General features: G+C 43.8%; 1 protein-coding gene across 5 annotated transcripts in view; it reads left to right on the top strand.

The window, feature by feature from the left end:
• The window catches only part of DIP2A (disco interacting protein 2 homolog A), a 108,888-nt gene that overhangs the window by 48,229 nt on the left and 40,571 nt on the right, over positions 1 to 20,088 (top strand). For 4 of the 5 annotated variants that reach the window (XM_040441930.1, XM_040441928.1, XM_040441929.1 and 1 more), the window contains exons 2-9: positions 3,836 to 3,907; positions 11,024 to 11,143; positions 13,453 to 13,572; positions 13,813 to 14,055; positions 14,380 to 14,508; positions 14,595 to 14,714; positions 14,806 to 15,003; positions 16,446 to 16,537. In XM_040441930.1, coding sequence (XP_040297864.1) covers positions 3,836 to 3,907; positions 11,024 to 11,143; positions 13,453 to 13,572; positions 13,813 to 14,055; positions 14,380 to 14,508; positions 14,595 to 14,714; positions 14,806 to 15,003; positions 16,446 to 16,537 — 1,094 coding nt within the window. The remainder of the gene's footprint in view (positions 1 to 3,835; positions 3,908 to 11,023; positions 11,144 to 13,452; positions 13,573 to 13,812; positions 14,056 to 14,379; positions 14,509 to 14,594; positions 14,715 to 14,805; positions 15,004 to 16,445; positions 16,538 to 20,088) is intronic. The other variant, XM_040441931.1, reaches the window with a different exon arrangement.

Raw genomic sequence — 20,088 nt, 5'->3', positions numbered from 1 at the left:
GAGTGACTTTAGATTACATTGTCCCATTCCATCACATATACCGTACTTCACCAGCTTGAAATGTTAATACTATATACATCCAGGTGCTTATGTTGACCAAGGAATTGCATATGTCAGGCTTCTCTGGGAGTAATAGAGGCCTATAGAGCTCCGTGTCTCGTGTGCGTGACTAGATTATTCCAACAGCACTTCTGGTGAGGACTTGGTCTTTCTTCACCCCAAGTGTCCCAATTTAAAGTTTAGGTGCCTGACCCAGGGCCTACAGGTCCTGTATTCTGGTTCCCTGGACAAAGTGGAGAAAATGAATCTTACCTGTTATGTCGTGAGGTCCTTTTTATGGTTAAGGGGCCACACCACAGCTGTCCGCAGGTTGTGTGTGACTTTACATTTCCATCCCATCTGTTTCAATGAAACTGAGCTGCAATACCGAAAACAGCAGCCATTCAAGGGAACGGGAGCTGAGCTGCAGTAACCTGGCGACTACACAGTGGATGAGGCTTTCTTCTTCCAGTGCCATCCATTCTTGTTCTCCCCCCCCCCCCCCCCTACACACAGAGGCTGTGCATGCGCCCATGATACAAGAATGCCAGTGCCTCCGCTTCCAGGTGAAGACTGGCGTCATCTGCACATGGGCAGTTTGGAGCTGCAAAGAAACAAAAATCAGACTGGAATGTGTACATCCAGCAATTTCTACAGGCCTCATTGTCAAAATGTCCACAAATGGGACAAGAATTGGGCATGTCTTATTTTTTTATGGGGTGGGCATGGAGGCATACAGCAGTGTGCTGTCTGCATTTTGGTCCGGGAACGCATCTGATCCACAAAAAATGTGGATCGGATGCGGGGGAAGAAAATAGTCGTGTGCATGAGGCCTACAAAAATGTGAGCAAAACCAGTGGCAAATCAGTACTGATCTGAAAAGTGTACGTTTTTGGCAGTAGAAACCTCCAGCTAGATTAGTCCTTTTCCATTGACTTCACTGGGAAACAAAGCTCAAATGCACTTGAAAGAAGTAACCTACCACTTCTAAATTGTATTGCACCGATTTACACAATGAAATATGCAGCATATTGAAGCTGTGCGAACATATCCTTATAGCCCTTTCATATTGTCCCGTAGTCCCAAAAATTGTGGGGTAACACCATTGACAAAAATAAGGTTCACCGTTTAGCTTTCCATTCTTCTGATCCATCAGAAGAAGAGAAAAAAAAACGGATCCTGTTGCACCAGTTGTCATCTATTTGAGTAATTTCCGTCTGAGATACGTTTTATTTTTATACGGTGGGAAAAAAAAGTACTGCATGCAGGACAATTTTTTTCAGTCTAAAAAAACGGATCTCAGACGGAAATTGTTCAAACGGATGACCACTGATGCAACAGGATCCGTTTTTGTTTGTTTTTGTTTTTCTCTTCTTCTGACGGATCAGAAGAACGGAATGCTGTGGCGTGAACTTGGCCTAATTTGTATTTTTAATACAGTTTGGTTAAATGCCTTCTGTTCCACCCAGATCCATCTTTGTAGAGATTATTGGTTATCCAACTATTAATGTAAATTATTCATGTGAAAAAAAAAAAAATCTGTGCTGATCAGTAAAGTGCACATAGCTGAGTGCGCCAGTCTGGAGGGTAACATGTATGGCTTAATCCTCTTGTTTTAGCCTTATGAAATGAATTTGGCAAGTTGCAGATTGGTTGTCGGCCTGACAGGCATGTGTTTATCCGGGCACAGCGGACTTCTTACAGTAAACTTCTGAGCATGTACTTTATATCCACAGGACTTTGTCCAGGGACAGCTGCTTATCTTCCATTTGAGGCCCAGTCGTGGAATCCTATTATGGGGCTTACTATGGGTTTTATGTTGCCGGTTTGCCCTTATGCAGGGTCTCGGGAGATAAGCTGTCTTGTAATAAAGAGATTTTCAGTGCATTAAATTTGCCTCCCACGGGGACCGTCTGACTTCTCTTGTAGCTCCAGTTGCCGTCTCGCTGGCTGATAGGAACTCAAAGCACAGCATATTGTGGGGATTTTCTAGTTTAGGGTAATCAAGGCTCTGATCTGTCACAACATTGTCTGCTCATCTCTCAGTCATGTATTATTGCCTTTTTTGCTAGTTTTGTTCTCTGGGAACGGTTTGGTTGGTTTAGTTAATGCATCATTATTTTTTATATTTTTTTAAATCCATATGGTTATATATGTATACAGTGTGTATGTGTGTAGATAGATTTAACAGACCTTAGATAGATGAATAGAACAAGCAGGATATCATAAACCTTTGTAATATACCTCATTAGTGAAAAATGCTTATTTCTCCAAGTATGTGCCACATCTTCTCATCCCGCTGTCTCCTGTACGGCCCATTCACCATAAAATCGCTGCTTATATTCATGTTGAGAGATGAGATGGCTGATCAGCCCGCCGAGGGATGTGGTTACAAGCTACTCTTTGAGAGTGTGTGCCTCTGTCTCTTTCCACCTGCTCACTTCACCATTGCCACAGACCTCTAAGGCTACTTTCACACTAGCGTTTTAGTTTTCCGGTATATAGATCCGTCCTCAGGGCTCAATACCGAAAAACTGATCAGTTTTATCCTAATGCATTCTGAATGGAGAGCAATCTGTTCAGGATGCATCAGTTCAGTCCCGCTTACGTTTTTTGGCCTTGGCCGGAGAAAATACCGCAGCATGCTGCAGTTTTCTCTCCAGCCAAAAATCCTGAACACTTGCCGGATGACAACCAGAAACAGACAACCAGAAAGAAGGGTACTTTCACTCTTGCGGCAGAGGATTCTGGCAGGCAGTTCCGTCGCCAGAACTGCCTGCCGGATCCGGACGCAACGGATGCATTTGTGGGACGGATCCGTAGCCGTCTCACAAATGCATCCGTTGAGTCCGGATTGCCGGATCCGGCAGGCAGTTCTGGCGACGGAACTGCCTGCCGGAATCTTTTGCCGCAAGTGTAAAAGTACCCTTATGGAAGAGTTTTTGATGAACCCCGCCGGATCCAGTAAAATCGCTAATGTGAAAGTAGCCTAACACAGTTGCAGCTTTTAGTAAATTTTCTATCTCTCCCTAAGGCCCCTTTCACACAAGAGAGTATTCTGTGCGGGTGCAATGCGTGATGCGAACGCGTTACGCCCGCACGGAATCCGGACCCATTCATTTCAATTGGTCTGTGTACGTGAGTGTTGGTTTTCACGCATTACTTGTGCGTTGCGTGAAAATCGCAGCATGTTCTATATTCTGCGATTTTCATGAAACGCTGGCCCCATAGAAATGAATGTGGCTGCGTTCCGCAAGCAAGTGCAGATGTGATGCGTTTTTCATGGTTGGTTGCTAAGAGATGCTGTTTGTAAACATTCCGTTTTTTATCACCCTCATGCAAAACTTAATAAATCGCATTGCTCCCGCGTGATAAAAGCTGAACGCGATCGCAAACAAAACTGAATGTATTTGTTTGCGAAATCGCACATTTTTTCACTGAACGCATCTGCACCTAATCCGCTCACGCTAGTCTGCAAGGGGCCTATTGCACTGCTCAGTACAGCTGTATAATTTCCTCCATGCTGTTGCTGTTTCTGAGGGTGTGTTACAGAGAGATAGGGGAGTAGGATCTCCTGTGCTGTGTATGGGAGACTTGATAGCAGCTAGTCTATACCCACTGGCTCAGGGAAATTAGAGATGGAGCCTGCAAGAGGGGAAAACTGGTGAAAAATACAGGATACAAACCATATAATGGACAGACATAGTGTTATTCCTTGTCTACACACCGAAAAATAATACCCTTTGTTCTCATGTAATGTGACCTTTTACCGGGCCCTTTCTCTTATGTTTTCCAGGAGACATAACCCAGAAAGGTTATGAGAAGAAGAGAGCTAAACTGCTGGCTCGCTACATTCCACTCATTCAAGGTAACACACTGATTAGTCTACTGTCTTATTCCAGAGACGTGATTTTAAATCCTCATTATACTATTGAGCAATTTTGAAAATGATTGTATTTTACTGATCTCCACTTATATCACACCTATACACCATTCACCTTCATTAAAGGGTTTCTGTCATCAGAAATAACCTTATGTAGCTGACTGACATTAGCGATGTGCTAATGTCAGCAGTACATAACTGTGTGCTTTATAACTCCCTGCCTGCCGCCGTTCTCTTAAAATAAAGACTTTTAAAATATGCTAATGAGCCTCCTAGAGGCTCGGTCTACGCACGCTTTGGCACGCCCAGCTCCAGTTGATTTTTGAGTTCTCCTCATAGTCCCGTAAATCCCGCGCCTGCGCCGTCCTGTTTAGTATTCGGCGCAATGAGTGAAGGGCGGGTTCCTGCTGCAGGCTTCCTCGCTGCACCTGCGCCGAAGGAAGGAAGCCGGCAGCAGGAGCGCGTCCTTCACTCACTGCACCTGCCCCGAATACTAAACGGGACGGCGCAGGCGCGGGATTTACGGGACGATGAGAACTCGAAAGTCAATCAACTGGACCTGGGCCTGCCAAAGGGTGCGTAGACCGAGCCTCTAGGTGCTGCAGCAACGCCCTAATAGCACCTAGAGTCTCATTGGCATATTTTAAAAGTCTTTATTTTAGAGAACGGCGGCAGGCAGGGAGTTATAAAGCATACTGTTATGTACTGCTGACATTGGCACATCGCTAGTCAGTCAGCTACATAACGTTATTTCTCATGACAGAAATCCTTTAAATAGGTTGTGCCATGAACTACTTTTGACTTAAAGTTTATTTTCACCAATCACTCTAAGAAAAGATGCTCCAGAATTGTTATTACACAGGGAATGCATGAAGCTATTAAAACGGGCATGTCAGGAGAGGTGAAAGGCCCTCTTTAAAGGTGTTGTCTCATTATAGACAATGGGGGCATATCGCTAGGATATGCCCCTATTTTCTTATAGGTATGGGTCTCACCGCTGGGACCCGTACCTATATCGATAACAGAGCCCCCCCCCCAAAAGCGAAGGAGGGCGCATGCGCAGCCGCCCTCTATTCATTTTCTATGGGGCCGGCGAAAATAGCCGAGCGCTGGCACAGCTATTTCCGTCAAGGCCATGGAAGTGAATGTGAGCAGTGGCTGCTTATGCGCGGTGCGCTCCCATTCACTTCTATGGGGAGCTGGCTTGGTGATGGCCGGACCAAAGTCCTCCAGCCACCATCTTGCGGGGCTCCGTTCCCGAGATAGGTGTGGGTCCCAGTGGTGGGACCTGCACCTATAAGACAATGGGGGTATATATCCTTGCGATATGCCCCAATTGTCCATGATGAGACAACCCCTTTTAAGGCAGTGATGTGTGTCCTGACATCAGCAGATCATGTGATACCAACCACATTGGCACTTGGGTTTGTGCCTCATTAACAACGCTGAGTTCAGCTTCGGATTTTGAAACAGTAATGTATGCTCAGAACCGAACTGTAACCTCACAGGCACGAGACTAAGCAAGTCTCTCGTTACCTGTGGCTAGAAGAAGACCTCTACAGAGCCCGTCATTTTACTGCATTACAGAGGACATATTATAAACAAAGTTTTGAAACGAATTGGGTTCAGATAGAGCAGTCCGAACCTGATTCATTCAACAGTATTCGTCAATATCAGATCGGCAGGGGTACGGAGAGTCAATCAGCCATTTGAAGAAGCTGCTGTGCTCATCGGAGCTCAGTTGATCACTCTGGTCTCCTCAGTGCTCATCAAGCACAGCGCCGTACATTGTATAGTGGCTGTGTTTGGTATTGCAGCTCAGCACCATTGACTTGAATAGGACAGAGCTGCACCTAGCCCAAATGACTGCCCTAGGAAGAGGCCTAAGCATTCAGTGAACAGCAGATTGGAGTCAGATCCCTTCCAGTGACTTATTCTGAGGATAGGCCATCAATATCAAATTTCTATTTCAGTTATCTCTATTCATGTCTGTATTTGATGAGACTTCACTTCGTGATGACATCAACATTAGAGTGTTTTTAGATAGTGTTATCAAGAGTGGGAGCGTATCCTCCCTTCTGCTCGCTGGTCAGATAGATTACAGTGACTCTGGGATGTGTCTACAGTTTCCTGGTCAGTGTTCCAGGCAGTTCTGGTTGTTTAGTTGCTGACCTAGTGTTTTCTATTAAGCTCTGGTCCCTGGCCTAGTAGATTAGAGCCAAAATCTCTCTGATCCCAGCCAGATGAAACGAGTTTGTTTTTCTCAATTCTTGGAACAAATGAGTCCATTTTTCAGGGTCAGCAGGGAAATGTACAAGGGTGGGTCACAAATCACCCTCACTCTGGCTGTAGAATTTATTGTAATCAAATTTCAGAAAATAAAAATACATAATTTTTCAACATAATCTCCCCAGTCACTGCCGCGCAGGTTAGAACGTGTTACGTCAGTTCATTTGTGACTGCAGTGCGGGAAACGATGGGCGCCCCACTTGTGGTTTGCACGAAAAAAGAGCAGCGTGCAGTGTTTTTGGTGCCTATATTTATTGATGGCTCTGTGCACAGAATGGAGAAAGTGTTTTGTCGTAAAGTGTGTATAAATGGGTAGTTTAAGGTAGGTCGCACAAGTGTCAGCCATGAAGAAGGAGCCAGACGCCCGTCCATGACTGATGACAGTGGATTATGTGGCAAATCATTTGCAAATCAGCCATGGCTCTGCCCTTGCAATAATCCATAATAATAATAATAATAATAATACAGCGGTGCAATAGTGGCTCTCAGCTCAGCCTAATACATTTTGAGGGAAATACAAAAGCTTGTTGACAGATGGACAAAGTATATTGGAAAGCAGGGAGAGTGCTGATAATTTTTTGACTTGCCCTTGTATAGGATAGTTTGTAATCAAAATTGCAAAGTCTTAAAAACCTATGGGAAAACTATATGAGCCAGCACAGACATCTGAAATAGTTATGTCTGTTTACTGAAATACACATAGACTTGCAGCGCAACAATGAACTTCAATGATTTGGAGTATAGGGAAAATTTATCATATGTGGAATTTTTTAAGTCCGTTTTGCAGGAGTCTGCATTGCCATAATTTACACCAAAATGGTCAAATGTCACCCAATGATAAATACAGAGCATCTTTAACCACCTCCGGACCGCCTAACGCAGATTCGCGTTCCGGAGGTGGCAGCCCTGCGCACAATCACGCATCTACGCGTCATCTCGCGAGACGCGAGATTTCCTGTGAACGCGCGCACACAGGCGCGCGCGTTCACAGGATCGGAAGGTAAGCGAGTGGATCTCCAGCCTGCCAGCGGCGATCGTTCGCTGGCAGGCTGGAGATGTGATTTTTTTAACCCCTAACAGGTATATTAGACGCTGTTTTGATAACGGCGTCTAATATACCTGCTACCTGGTCCTCTGGTGGTCCCCTTTGTTTGGATCGACCACCAGAGGACACAGGCAGCTCAGTAATATGTTGCACCAAGCACCACTACACTACACTACACCCCCCCCCCCCTGTCACTTATTAACCCCTTATTCACCCTTGATCACCCCTGATCACCCCATATAGACTCCCTGATCACCCCCCTGTCATTGATTACCCCCCTGTCATTGATCACCCCCCTATAAAGCTCCATTCAGATGTCCGCATGATTTTTACGGATCCACTGATAGATGGATCGGATCCGCAAAACGCATACGGACGTCTGAATAGAACCTTACAGGGGCGTGATCAATGACTGTGGTGATCACCCCATATAGACTCCCTGATCACCCCCCTGTCATTGATTACCCCCCTGTCATTGATTACCCCCCTGTCATTGATTACCCCCCTGTCATTGATTACCCCCCTGTCATTGATTACCCCCCTGTCATTGATTACCCCCCTGTCATTGATCACCCCCCTGTCATTGATCACCCCCCTGTCATTGATCACCCCCCTGTCATTGATCACCCCCCTGTCATTGATCACCCCTCTGTAAGGCTCCATTCAGACATTTTTTTGGCCCAAGTTAGCGGAAATTATATTTTTTTTCTTACAAAGTCTCATATTCCACTAACTTGTGTCAAAAAATGAAATCTCACATGAACTCACCATACCCCTCACGGAATCCAAATGCGTAAAATTTTTTAGACATTTATATTCCAGACTTCTTCTCACGCTTTAGGGCCCCTAGAATGCCAGGGCAGTATAAATACCCCACATGTGACCCCATTTCGGAAAGAAGACACCCCTAGGTATTCCGTGAGGGGCATATTGAGTCCATGAAAGATTGAAATTTTTGTCCCAAGTTAGCGGAAAGGGAGACTTTGTGAGAAAAAAATAAATAAAATCAATTTCCGCTAACTTGTGCCAAAAAAAAAAAATATCTATGAACTCGCCATGCCCCTCATTGAATACCTTGGGGTGTCTTCTTTCCAAAATGGGGTCACATGTGGGGTATTTATACTGCCCTGGCATTCTAGGGGCCCTAAAGCGTGAGAAGAAGTCTGGGATCCAAATGTCTAAAAATGCCCTCATAAAAGGAATGTGGGCCCCTTTGCGCATCTAGGCTGCAAAAAAGTGTCACACATGTGGTATCGCCGTACTCAGGAGAAGTTGGGGAATGTGTTTTGGGGTGTTTATTTACATATACCCATGCTGGGTGAGAGAAATATCTTGGCAAAAGACAACTTTTCCCATTTTTTTTTATACAAAGTTGGCATTTGACCAAGATATTTATCTCACCCAGCATGGGTATATGTAAAATGACACCCCAAAACACATTCCCCAACTTCTCCTGAATACGGAGATACCACATGTGTGGCACTTTTTTGCAGCCTAGGTGGGCAAAGGGGCCCACATTCCAAAGAGCACCTTTCGGATTTCACTGGTCATTTTTTACAGAATTTGATTTCAAACTCCTTACCACACATTTGGGCCCCTAGAATGCCAGGGCAGTATAACTACCCCACAAGTGACCCCATTTTGGAAAGAAGACACCCCAAGGTATTCCGTGAGGGGCATGGCAAGTTCCTAGAATTTTTTATTTTTTGTCACAAGTTAGTGGAAAATGATGATTTTTTATATATTTTTTTTTTTTCATACAAAGTCTCATATTCCACTAACTTGTGACAAAAAATAAAAACTTCCATGAACTCACTATGCCCATCAGCGAATACCTTGGGGTGTCTTCTTTCCCCAACTTCTCCTGAATACGGATATACCACATGTGTGGCACTTTTTTGCAGCCTAGGTGGGCAAAGGGGCCCACATTCCAAAGAGCACCTTTCGGATTTCACCGGCCATTTATTACAGAATTTGATTTCAAACTCCTTACCACACATTTGGGCCCCTAGAATGCCAGGGCAGTATAACTACCCCACAAGTGACCCCATTTTGGAAAGAAGAGACCCCAAGGTATTCGCTGATGGGCATAGTGAGTTCATAGAAGTTTTTATTTTTTGTCACAAGTTAGTGGAATATGAGACTTTAAGAAAAAAAAAGAAAAAAATCATCATTTTCCGCTAACTTGTGACAAAAAATAAAAAGTTCTATGAACTCACTATGCCCATCAGCGAATACCTTAGGGTGTCTACTTTCCGAAATGGGGTCATTTGTGGGGTGTTTGTACTGTCTGGCCATTGTAGAACCTCAGGAAACATGACAGGTGCTCAGAAAGTCAGAGCTGCTTCAAAAAGCGGAAATTCACATTTTTGTACCATAGTTTGTAAACGCTATAACTTTTACCCAAACCATTTTTTTTTTACCCAAACATTTTTTTTTTATCAAAGACATGTAGAACAATAAATTTAGAGAAAAATTTATATATGGATGTCGTTTTTTTTGCAAAATTTTACAACTGAAAAATTTCATTTTTTTGCAAAAAAATCGTTAAATTTCGATTAATAACAAAAAAAAGTAAAAATGTCAGCAGCAATGAAATACCACCAAATGAAAGCTCTATTAGTGAGAAGAAAAGGAGGTAAAATTCATTTGGGTGGTAAGTTGCATGACCGAGCAATAAACGGTGAAAGTAGTGTAGGTCAGAAGTGTAAAAAGTGGCCTGGTCTTTCAGGGTGTTTAAGCCATGGGGGCTGAGGTGGTTAAAGGGGTTCTCTGGGCCTTCAGTAAAATGACACCTGTAAAGCTGTTCTGCAGTGCTACGATATTGATGTCATCCATATCAGATCAGTGAGGGTCCAAGTTCCTGGACCCCTGCCGATGAACTGTTTGAAGGGCTTGCCGTGCTCATGCAAGCTCTGAATCCTCTCCACTGTTTAAATGCACTCCGTCTAGCTTGTAGCGGCTGTGTAATTACGTCTGCTCATCCCATTCACTTAAATGCACCGCTACTACATGGGAGACGACATGCAGTTAAACGAGTGCCATGACCCCTTCAAACAGCTGATCGGCTGGGGTATAACTCCCATGATAAGCTATCATGAGGCTAGGTCATCAGTATCGTAGCACTGCACAACCCCTTTAATCCAACCTTTGGATTAATTTTTCCATCAAGTTATACACTGCTCGTTTCCATGGTTATGATCACCCTGCAATCCAGCATCGGTGGCCGAGCTTGCACAATATAGGAAAAAGCGCTGGCCTCTCTGGTGGCCGGGACATAGTCTGGTGCTTTTTCCTATAGCATGCAAGCATTACCATCAGTGCTAGATTGCAAGGTGGAGCAGTGTATAATGTGATGGAAAAATTAATCAAGCCAGCAAAGGAAGCAATATGGATAATCACAGTACATTAGGAAGTGCCTTGTATTAACTTTCTCTACATAATAAATTCCATTTGTTGCAGTGAGGCAACCCCTTTAGGTCTAACACTTCTGTCTTGCGATTTTACTCCACTTTCTAAGCCAACCCTTTCTGACAATTTTTGCTACTTTTTAAAAAGTTGCAGTTGATAAATCTGGCTTAAATCATCTTAACAGGATGATTGGTGACAAAATCCAAAATGGAAAATTTGTTTGAGCAAATAAGTCCAGAAAGTTGCAGAGTCCTATTTTGTGTGCAAGGCTTGATAAATTTCCTCCCCGTGTTTCTACGTTTTCAGAACTGACAATACATCTTAGCTGTAGAAAATGTACTTTTCTTTTCTATTAGGTGTAGACCCTTCACTACAAACAGACGGCAAACTTCTGGGCACATCTCAAATTACTACCACCGCAAACAAACAGCAGAGATCCCGGTCTACCAGCTCAAGGGATGAACGATTTCGATCTGGTTAGTGCTTCTTCATGATGGCTATGTGTTCCTGTGCATGCCAATGAGTGCATACCAGTTTTGGACATACCCTTTTGATAGAGGCGATATGGGCCCCCGTGTCTTTCCTGCTGCCAGTGCAAATTGTGCTTGCCACAGTCCAAGGCATCGAAATGACTCATTCTACTTTTCACTTGACCTATAAGTAATGCCTCTGCACGACATATAGAGTGGGTATCCGTAAATGGATTGTCCAAGTGTTTAATACAGCCTCGGAATAGATTATCAGAATGTGATCAGTGCACCCACTGCTGATAAACTATATGAAGAGGCTGCGGCGCTCTGCAGCCTCCTCACAGCATACCAAGAACGGCACCATACATCGAATGTCGGCTGTGCTTGGTTTTACAGCTCATTGCCATTCACTTGAATGGGACTGAGCTGTCCCTAGGCTATGTGACCGACGAGTGTGACATCACTGGCCTAGGAAGATAGTACTTACCTGTCCCTAACTCCAACGATGCTCACACTGGCTGCGGGGTCTTCCGCCTAGGTCCCGACTGTTCCTGTTTAGTAGCATTTACTACTGTGCAGCTGAACTGGAAAAGAAGTGGTCACATCCTGTTGGGACCTGGCCGGAAGAGCGTGCAGTGGAGGCATCGGTGGAGTGAGGGATAGGTAAGTACTGTCTAAAAGATCTTCCTTCCATAGGTTAATACCAACTACGGATTAGCTGAAATGCCCAGAGAACTCTTTTAAACACTTGAACAACCTGTTAAATACGTATTGGTTGCAGAAAAAGATTTTGCTGATGTGATTTCCCTCAGTAATTGCAAAGTGCAAAAAGTATCACCCTAGGATTGTCTAGAGGACCTGCATAATGATTACTATGATCACTTCGCACCTCTCTTTTGGTAATACTTTTGCATGACACAGGTAAAATACAAAATTCTGTCACTAACCTAGTAATCAAAATGTACTGAAAGGAATCTGTTATAGCGACAGACTACTGTAACTGCAAGCATCTATCCCTTGCCACAGATGCACTATTTTTTAGTCATTATGGGGGATATTTATCAAAACTGGTGTAAAGGAAAACTGGCTTAGGGCTCATGCACATGACCGTATGCCCTCTGAGACATACGGTCCGTGAGCGGGCCACATGTCCCGGAGCGGCATACATTGTGCGCATGGGAGCGCACGGCATCATAGGTTACTATGATGCTGTACGCATTGGGCTGCCCGCGGGGCCATTGTCCCGCACTCATAATATCATATGAGTGCGGGACAATAGTCCCGCGGGCGGCCCGATGCGCTCAGCATCATAGTAACCTATGATGCTGTGCGCACGATGTATGCCGCTCACGGACCGTATGTCTCGGAGGGCGTACGGTCATGTGCATGAGCCCTAGGCCAATTCTACTTTACACCATTTTTGAAAAATTTCCCCGATGTTCTGTGCACCCTGCGCCTGAGGCCTACATCTGCCATATAAGTTCCATTTGCCTGATGGAAGCCTAAAGAGTGTCCTTTTGGCATTTGTAGGACCTGTGTGTGTGTGTGTGTGTGTGTGTGTGTGTGTGTGTGTGTGTGTATGTATTGAAAAACACAACTGACTGCTTTCTTTATATCATGGGTCACTGCAAAAAATGCATACTGTACAGTAAAAGCTAAGAAAAAAATTGAGAGATTCCTCTGTGGTTACCTTTTTAATGGCGAACTGAAAAGAAGACACAATTGCAAGTATTCAAGTCTGCTTAGGCCTCTTCCTCAGGCATCTTTTAAGACTGAATCTGAAGATTCATATATTTATAAACCAAAGAACATAGGAATAATGAATTGGGCTACTTTCACATCTGCATTGTGCTGTCCGTTTTTGAGATTCGGCTCAGTGCTTCAGTTCTGTCCCCATTCATTGTCAATGGGGACAAAACTGAACAAACCATAACGGAGTGCACCCGAATGCATTCTGTTGCAGTTTGTTGCGTTCCCATGCCGGTCACAAAACTGTTGCAAGCATGGTTTTTGTGTGCAGCACGGAAGACTGAACAGGCCGGATCTGGACACGAAAAAACTGAAACCAGCGCTGATTGGCTTGAATGGCTTTAGTGCCGCTTTCTTTTATTGTCCTCTAGTAGATATCCAGTCCATGAATGAGGTAGACCCAAGAGGTCTGAGGGGCACATTCCTTAAGAAATGGATATGATGGAGATGTGCGAAAGCTGTATACTGTGCAGTATACATTTTTCTCATATTGCAGCCAGTAGACAATATATAGCATTGTATTGTCGTGTGTCCATTCATAAGCCAGGATTTTGTGTTTTGTGCAGACGTTCACACAGAAGCCGTGCAAGCAGCTTTGGCTAAATACAAGGAGAGAAAAATGCCGATGCCTTCTAAACGTCGCTCTACTCTTGTCCAGCCTTCAGTAGAGACCTACACGCCTCCAGGTAACTATAAATTGATACTTTCTCGCTGACATATAGACCGTCACTGACTGGAAAATGGATCCATTGCACCATGCCTGCCCAATAACTGGTTTTGTCACGGTATGTTCTGTTTGTCTCATTCATACAGTGCATTTGGCTTCCCATTCTAAATGGGATGTTAGATTTAGTTCCTCCTTAATGTATTAGCCATTGTACAAGACGTTTTTGATATTTAGGTATCCATGGTTATTTTACTCACAGACACCTCGTCAGCTTCGGAGGATGAGGGCTCATTGCTTCGTCAGGGACGCATCACATCCACCCCGCTTCAAGGTCATTCGAACGTAGAGCCCTGGATTAGCAGAGTAACCCAGGGCTCCTCCACCTCATCCTCAGCATCCTCCACCTCATCACACCCAGGAGCCAAGCCTGCTGCCTCCAACAGCTGCCCTGTCATCGCAGCTGCCACCATGCTGGCAGACCTCATGGCACATGCCCAGATAGGTCAGTATCAGGGCATGTGCTGCCAGATCTCACGGAAACTTAGTAGCACCATAATATTGGCCAGAAAGTCTAACAGCAGACTGCCAACGTAGCAGTTGGTACATGTCATGGCACACTGTAATGATATCAACATAAAGGTTGGTGACGCTGGAGGTAAAATATCTAGTTATTTGATACGGTTACAGCCACATAAAGTCAAAATACTTTAGTTTTTTTCTTATTAATATTGTGTCATGACACTGACCAAGACAGGGGTATGTGATCATTGGGTGCCTTCAGACAGTGATCAGAACCATATGTCATGTTCTTCATCCTGATAACCAGAGAGTGTATCTGCACCACCTGACGTGACTACTGGACTCCTAGGAAACTCTCATCATGAGCGTCCACAGGTGGCATCTGTGCGTGGAGTGCCACGGGGGTTCAACAGCAGCATTTTAGAAACAGCAGATGGTGCGTTAGTATTATTAGACGCTTTGAGTAGACTTACCAGAACAAGATATGCCCTGTAGTCCAATACGACTGTTCCTTTCCAATAGGTGTGCCAGTAAACAGCAGAGTCTCTTCAAAAATCCAGCAGCTTCTCAATACCTTAAAAAGGCCAAAGCGTCCTCCACTAAGAGAGTTCTTTGTGGATGATTTTGAGGAGCTCCTGGAGGGTAAGAATGTTAAAATGTAATTTTTTCCTTTAAATGTTCTTGTATGCATACGCCATCTTCATGAAGTCTTCTCTACTTTTACACTTTGTAGTTCAACAGCCGGATCCCAACCAGCCAAAACCCGAAGGAACAGAAATGGCACTTCTCAAAGGAGAACCTCTGGGAGTTGTGTCTAACTGGCCTCCTTCATTGCTAACAGCGCTTCACCGCTGGGGGACTACACAACCGAAAGCCCCATGTCTTACCTCTTTGGACACTACTGGCAAAGCAATGTATTCACTTACATACGGTAAATTAGAAACGTAGAAATGAAAGTTCTTCGAGCATTTATATGTTGGAATATCTAACAAGGATCGGTCACCTTTGCTGACTTGTCTAAGTAAATCATTGTATTCCTCATAAAATAAAAAATTGTGGAGCATCACTGTAGGTTCTTCTGTTACTCCTACTAGAAATGTATAACTAAATTGACCTCTGCAATGGTAATACCCGGTTGTCGATTTATTCATACATTTTGAGGAGCTAAACAAGCCAGAATAATTTTTAAAAATGACCCAGAATTGTTATTTTATGGAGAATACAGCCATTTATTATAACAGACGTGTCAGGGAAGGTGACAAGTCCTCTTTTTGAAATGCATAATCTAGAAACAAAGAGGAAATGCTTGATAACCATGTTACTGTCAGAAACGCAAAGAAATATCTTTGCTATGTTAAAAGAAATGTCATCAAGACAGATCACTTTAAAGTGCGTGTCATGTCTGACCATATCTTTATAGTAGCCAGAGCTCAGTTTTTCTCAGAGAGGCCAAACCTTCCTACATAGTGCGAGAGTTATAGCATCTGTCAGCAGGATCAGTCCTATTAAACCAGGCATAATGTCTGGTAGGGCTGGCCCTGCTTATTAAAAACCATACCTTTCTCATGCTGATTGGTCACGCCCTTACTGAGAAATCATTGCTTTAATATGCAATTGAGGGCTTAAGTGCACTGAGGGCGGGCTCTAGCTACTCGGTGCACCTTAGCTTCTCTGCTCAGCAGTGCTGGACACTCCCTCCTTGATTGACAGGGCTAGGCAAGATGTTGCTGGTGATACCTGACTGGCAATGAAGTGGAGAGAGATGTGTCCAGTGCTGCAGAGTGGAAGACCTAAGGTATACCGAGGGACAAGGGCCTGTCCCCTGTCCATGTAAGCCCTCATTGGCATATTAATTAAAATTATGATTTCTGAGTAACGGAGCAACAGATCTGCTGTAAAAAAGGAAGCTTTAGTCAGCAGGGTCAGTGTTACCAGGCATTTTGCCAGATCTAATAGGGTAGATCCTGCTGACGGATGCTTTTTTACATGATAAAAATCTGGCTTCCTAGAGTCGCCACTAGAGGGACCCATCTGCACATTGTTAATGCAGTGATGGTACAGAGCCCTCTCTAGTGGTGGCTCAGGGTGCTGTTATCTCTTGCAGAATAAGAGACCTCTTGTGGTCTTGCAGGGCTGTCCTGAATTAGAGAAAAACATGGCTGCTTTCATCCAGAAACAGCACCACACCTGGATATGAGTTGTGTCTCGCTTCATTGAAGTGAATGGGGCTGAGCTGCAATACCACACCTGACCTGTGGACAGATGTGGTGCTCTTTTTGAAAGGAAACAGTTTTTCTAACCCTGGACAAACTCCTTTTAATGCCTTTTACTTTACCTTACGTGTTCTTATAATGCATTTTGTGATTTATTTAGGTAAATTGTGGAGCCGGAGTGTTAAACTAGCATATACTCTATTAAATAAGCTGACCAGCAAAAATGAGTCTCTCCTTAAGCCGGGAGACAGGGTAAGTAAATGTTCAGGGTTCAAAGAAGTATACAGTATATCTGGAGGTCAGACTACAGGCCATAAAATTGGTGCCATAGTATAAAGAGAAACTATTGTGTTTAAGATATTTGGCTTGAGAGGCTGAGCATTTGACTACATGGGATCTGTAGATAGTGTCATGTGATCTGCCCGCATAGAGTCATGTGCCGCCCGCGGCCTCAGGGCAAACAGACAAGCGCTGAAAAGTCTTTTGGTCTTTAGTATTTATTTATTTATTTTTTTACTCTGCCTTAAAGGGGTTGTCTCACTTCAGCAAATGGCATTTATCATGTAGACAAAGTTGAAGCAAAGCACTTTCTAACGGATTGTGATTGCCCATATTGCCTCCTTTGCTGGCTTGATTAATTTTTCCATCACATTATACACTGCTCGTATCCAGAGGATGCGGCCACCCCTGCAGCGCAGATACCTACTTGGCTGCGAAGCGAGATGCTGAGCATGTGTGCCTATCTATACATGCTCCCATGGTCTTGGCCACTAGAGAGGCCAGCGCTTTTTTCTGTGGTGTGAAAACACGACCACCGCTGCTGGATTGCAGGGTGGTCATAACCATGGAAACGAGCAGTGTATAATGTGATGGAAAACTTAATCAAGCCAGCAAAGGAAGCAATATGGATAACAACAATACATTAGTAAGTGCCTTGTACAGGGAGTGCAGAATTATTAGGCAAGTTGTATTTTTGAGGATTAATTTTATTATTGAACAACAACCATGTTCTCAATGAACCCAAAAAACTCATTATTATCAAAGCTGAATATTTTTGGAAGTAGTTTTTAGTTTGTTTTTAGTTTTAGCTATTTTAGGGGGATATCTGTGTGTGCAGGTGACTATTACTGTGCATAATTATTAGGCAACTTAACAAAAAACAAATATATACCCATTTCAATTATTTATTTTTACCAGTGAAACCAATATAACATCTCAACATTCACAAATATACATTTCTGACATTCAAAAACAAATCAGTGACCAATATAGCCACCTTTCTTTGCAAGGACACTCAAAAGCCTGCCATCCATGGATTCTGTCAGTGTTTTGATCTGTTCACCATCAACATTGCGTGCAGCAGCAACCACAGCCTCCCAGACACTGTTCAGAGAGGTGTACTGTTTTCCCTCCTTGTAAATCTCACATTTGATGATGGACCACAGGTTCTCAATGGGGTTCAGATCAGGTGAACAAGGAGGCCATGTCATTAGATTTTCTTCTTTTATACCCTTTCTTGCCAGCCACGCTGTGGAGTACTTGGACACGTGTGATGGAGCATTGTCCTGCATGAAAATCATGTTTTTCTTGAAGGATGCAGACTTCTTCCTGTACCACTGCTTGAAGAAGGTGTCTTCTAGAAACTGGCAGTAGGACTGGGAGTTGAGCTTGACTCCATCCTCAACCCGAAAAGGCCCCACAAGCTCATCTTTGATGATACCAGCCCAAACCAGTACTCCACCTCCACCTTGCTGGCGTTTGAGTCGGACTGGAGCTCTCTGCCCTTTACTAATCCAGCCACGGGCCCATCCATCTGGCCCATCAAGACTCACTCTCATTTCATCAGTCCATAAAACCTTAGAAAAATCAGTCTTGAGATATTTCTTGGCCCAGTCTTGACGTTTCAGCTTGTGTGTCTTGTTCAGTGGTGGTCGTCTTTCAGCCTTTCTTACCTTGGCCATGTCTCTGAGTATTGCACACCTTGTGCTTTTGGGCACTCCAGTGATGTTGCAGCTCTGAAATATGGCCAAACTGGTGGCAAGTGGCATCTTGGCAGCTGCACGCTTGACTTTTCTCAGTTCATGGGCATTTATTTTGCGCCTTGGTTTTTCCACACGCTTCTTGCGACCCTGTTGACTATTTTGAATGAAACGCTTGATTGTTCGATGATCACGCTTCAGAAGCTTTGCAATTTTAAGAGTGCTGCATCCCTCTGCAAGATATCTCACTATTTTTGACTTTTCTGAGCCTGTCAAGTCCTTCTTTTGACCCATTTTGCCAAAGGAAAGTTGCCTAATAATTATGCACACCTAATATAGGGTGTTGATGTCATTAGACCACACCCCTTCTCATTACAGAGATGCACATCACCTAATATGCTTAATTGGTAGTAGGCTTTCGAGCCTATACAGCTTGGAGTAAGACAACATGCATAAAGAGGATGATGTGGTCAAAATACTCATTTGCCTAATAATTCTGCACGCAGTGTATTAACTTTCTCTACATGGTAAATGCCATTTACTGAAGTGAGACAGCCCCTTTAAGGAAGACGTGTGTGAGTGTGAGTGAGTGTGAGTGAGTGAGTGTGAGTGAGTGTGTGTGTGTGTGTGTGTGTGTGTGTGTGTTATGGCCAGTGCTATGTGATTGTATTTGTACAGTTTGTCCCTGTAAGACTCCAGTTTTTTTTCCTGTGTTCTATTTGTGGGCATTGCAACTTTTGTAATTTAGTTTGTAATTAAATGGGTTGTCTGGCCAGATAAAAATGTTTTTTTATGCATGTGAAAGTGAGTACCCCTAATAATACGCTTTCTGTACCAGAGGTGCCCTGCCCCGCTACAAGACTCCTGTTTGGTCCTGACATAGCTATGAGGTATCCCCACCTCTCTGTCTTATGTGTCTGGTGAGGTGTTTGAAGGAGCTCTCTATATGCCAGACCCCATCTCCATTAAGGACAATCTTTAGTGGCATTTCTATTTTGTATTCTTCATGAAATAACAAAGTATCTTTTTCTCATAACTCATGCGTTATGCTGTTCAGTTATTTTAAATAAATTGACAACTTGGGGTTACAAGTCTGGGTTCACTCCCTCCACAGTCTGAGATTATCCAATTAGTGGAGACACTGTCAGACTGTGTAGGGTCACACACCTTTGACAAACTGAATGGTAACACCCATTTGTCAAATTTTTCATAAATACTCAGGAGGAATAACAGAAACCGTGTAATACAGAGTAATAAGTTATGCTCCAGAATTTTTATTACTAGGGAATACAAGCATTTACTAAAACAAATGTCAGGCATGGTGACAGATCCTCTTTAAAGGGGTTGTGCCATCATTAAAGGGGTTATCCGAGTCCCAGCACCCCCACTGATCAGCTGTTTCAGGGAGCTCTGGGGAACAGCTGGCTCCTGGCATCTCGCCAAGCACAGCGCCGTACATCATATAGTGGCATTGCTTGGTATTGCAGCTCAGCCCCATTCTCTGAGCTACAACTAGGTCATGTGACATGGCCTGGGAAGAGACTGCAGTGCTCACGGAGCGCCAGCCTCTTCTAACAGCTGATCTGTGGGGGTCCGGAGTGTCAGATCCCTGCCAATCTAATATTGATGACCTATCCTGAGGGTAGGTTATCAATATTAAGCCTTATGCACACAAACGTATTTTCTTTTCGTGTCCGTTCCATGTTTTTTTTTGTATACGGAACCATTCATTTCAATGGGTCCGCAAAAAAAACGGAAGTTACTCAGTGTGCATTCCGTTTCCGTATTTCCGTTCCACAAAAAAATAAAACATATCCTATTATT

The sequence above is a fragment of the Bufo bufo genome, chromosome 7, assembly GCF_905171765.1.
Source record: "Bufo bufo chromosome 7, aBufBuf1.1, whole genome shotgun sequence".
In the NCBI taxonomy this organism is placed as follows: Eukaryota; Metazoa; Chordata; class Amphibia; order Anura; family Bufonidae; genus Bufo; species Bufo bufo.
This window is presented reverse-complemented; position numbering and strand designations above follow the sequence as displayed.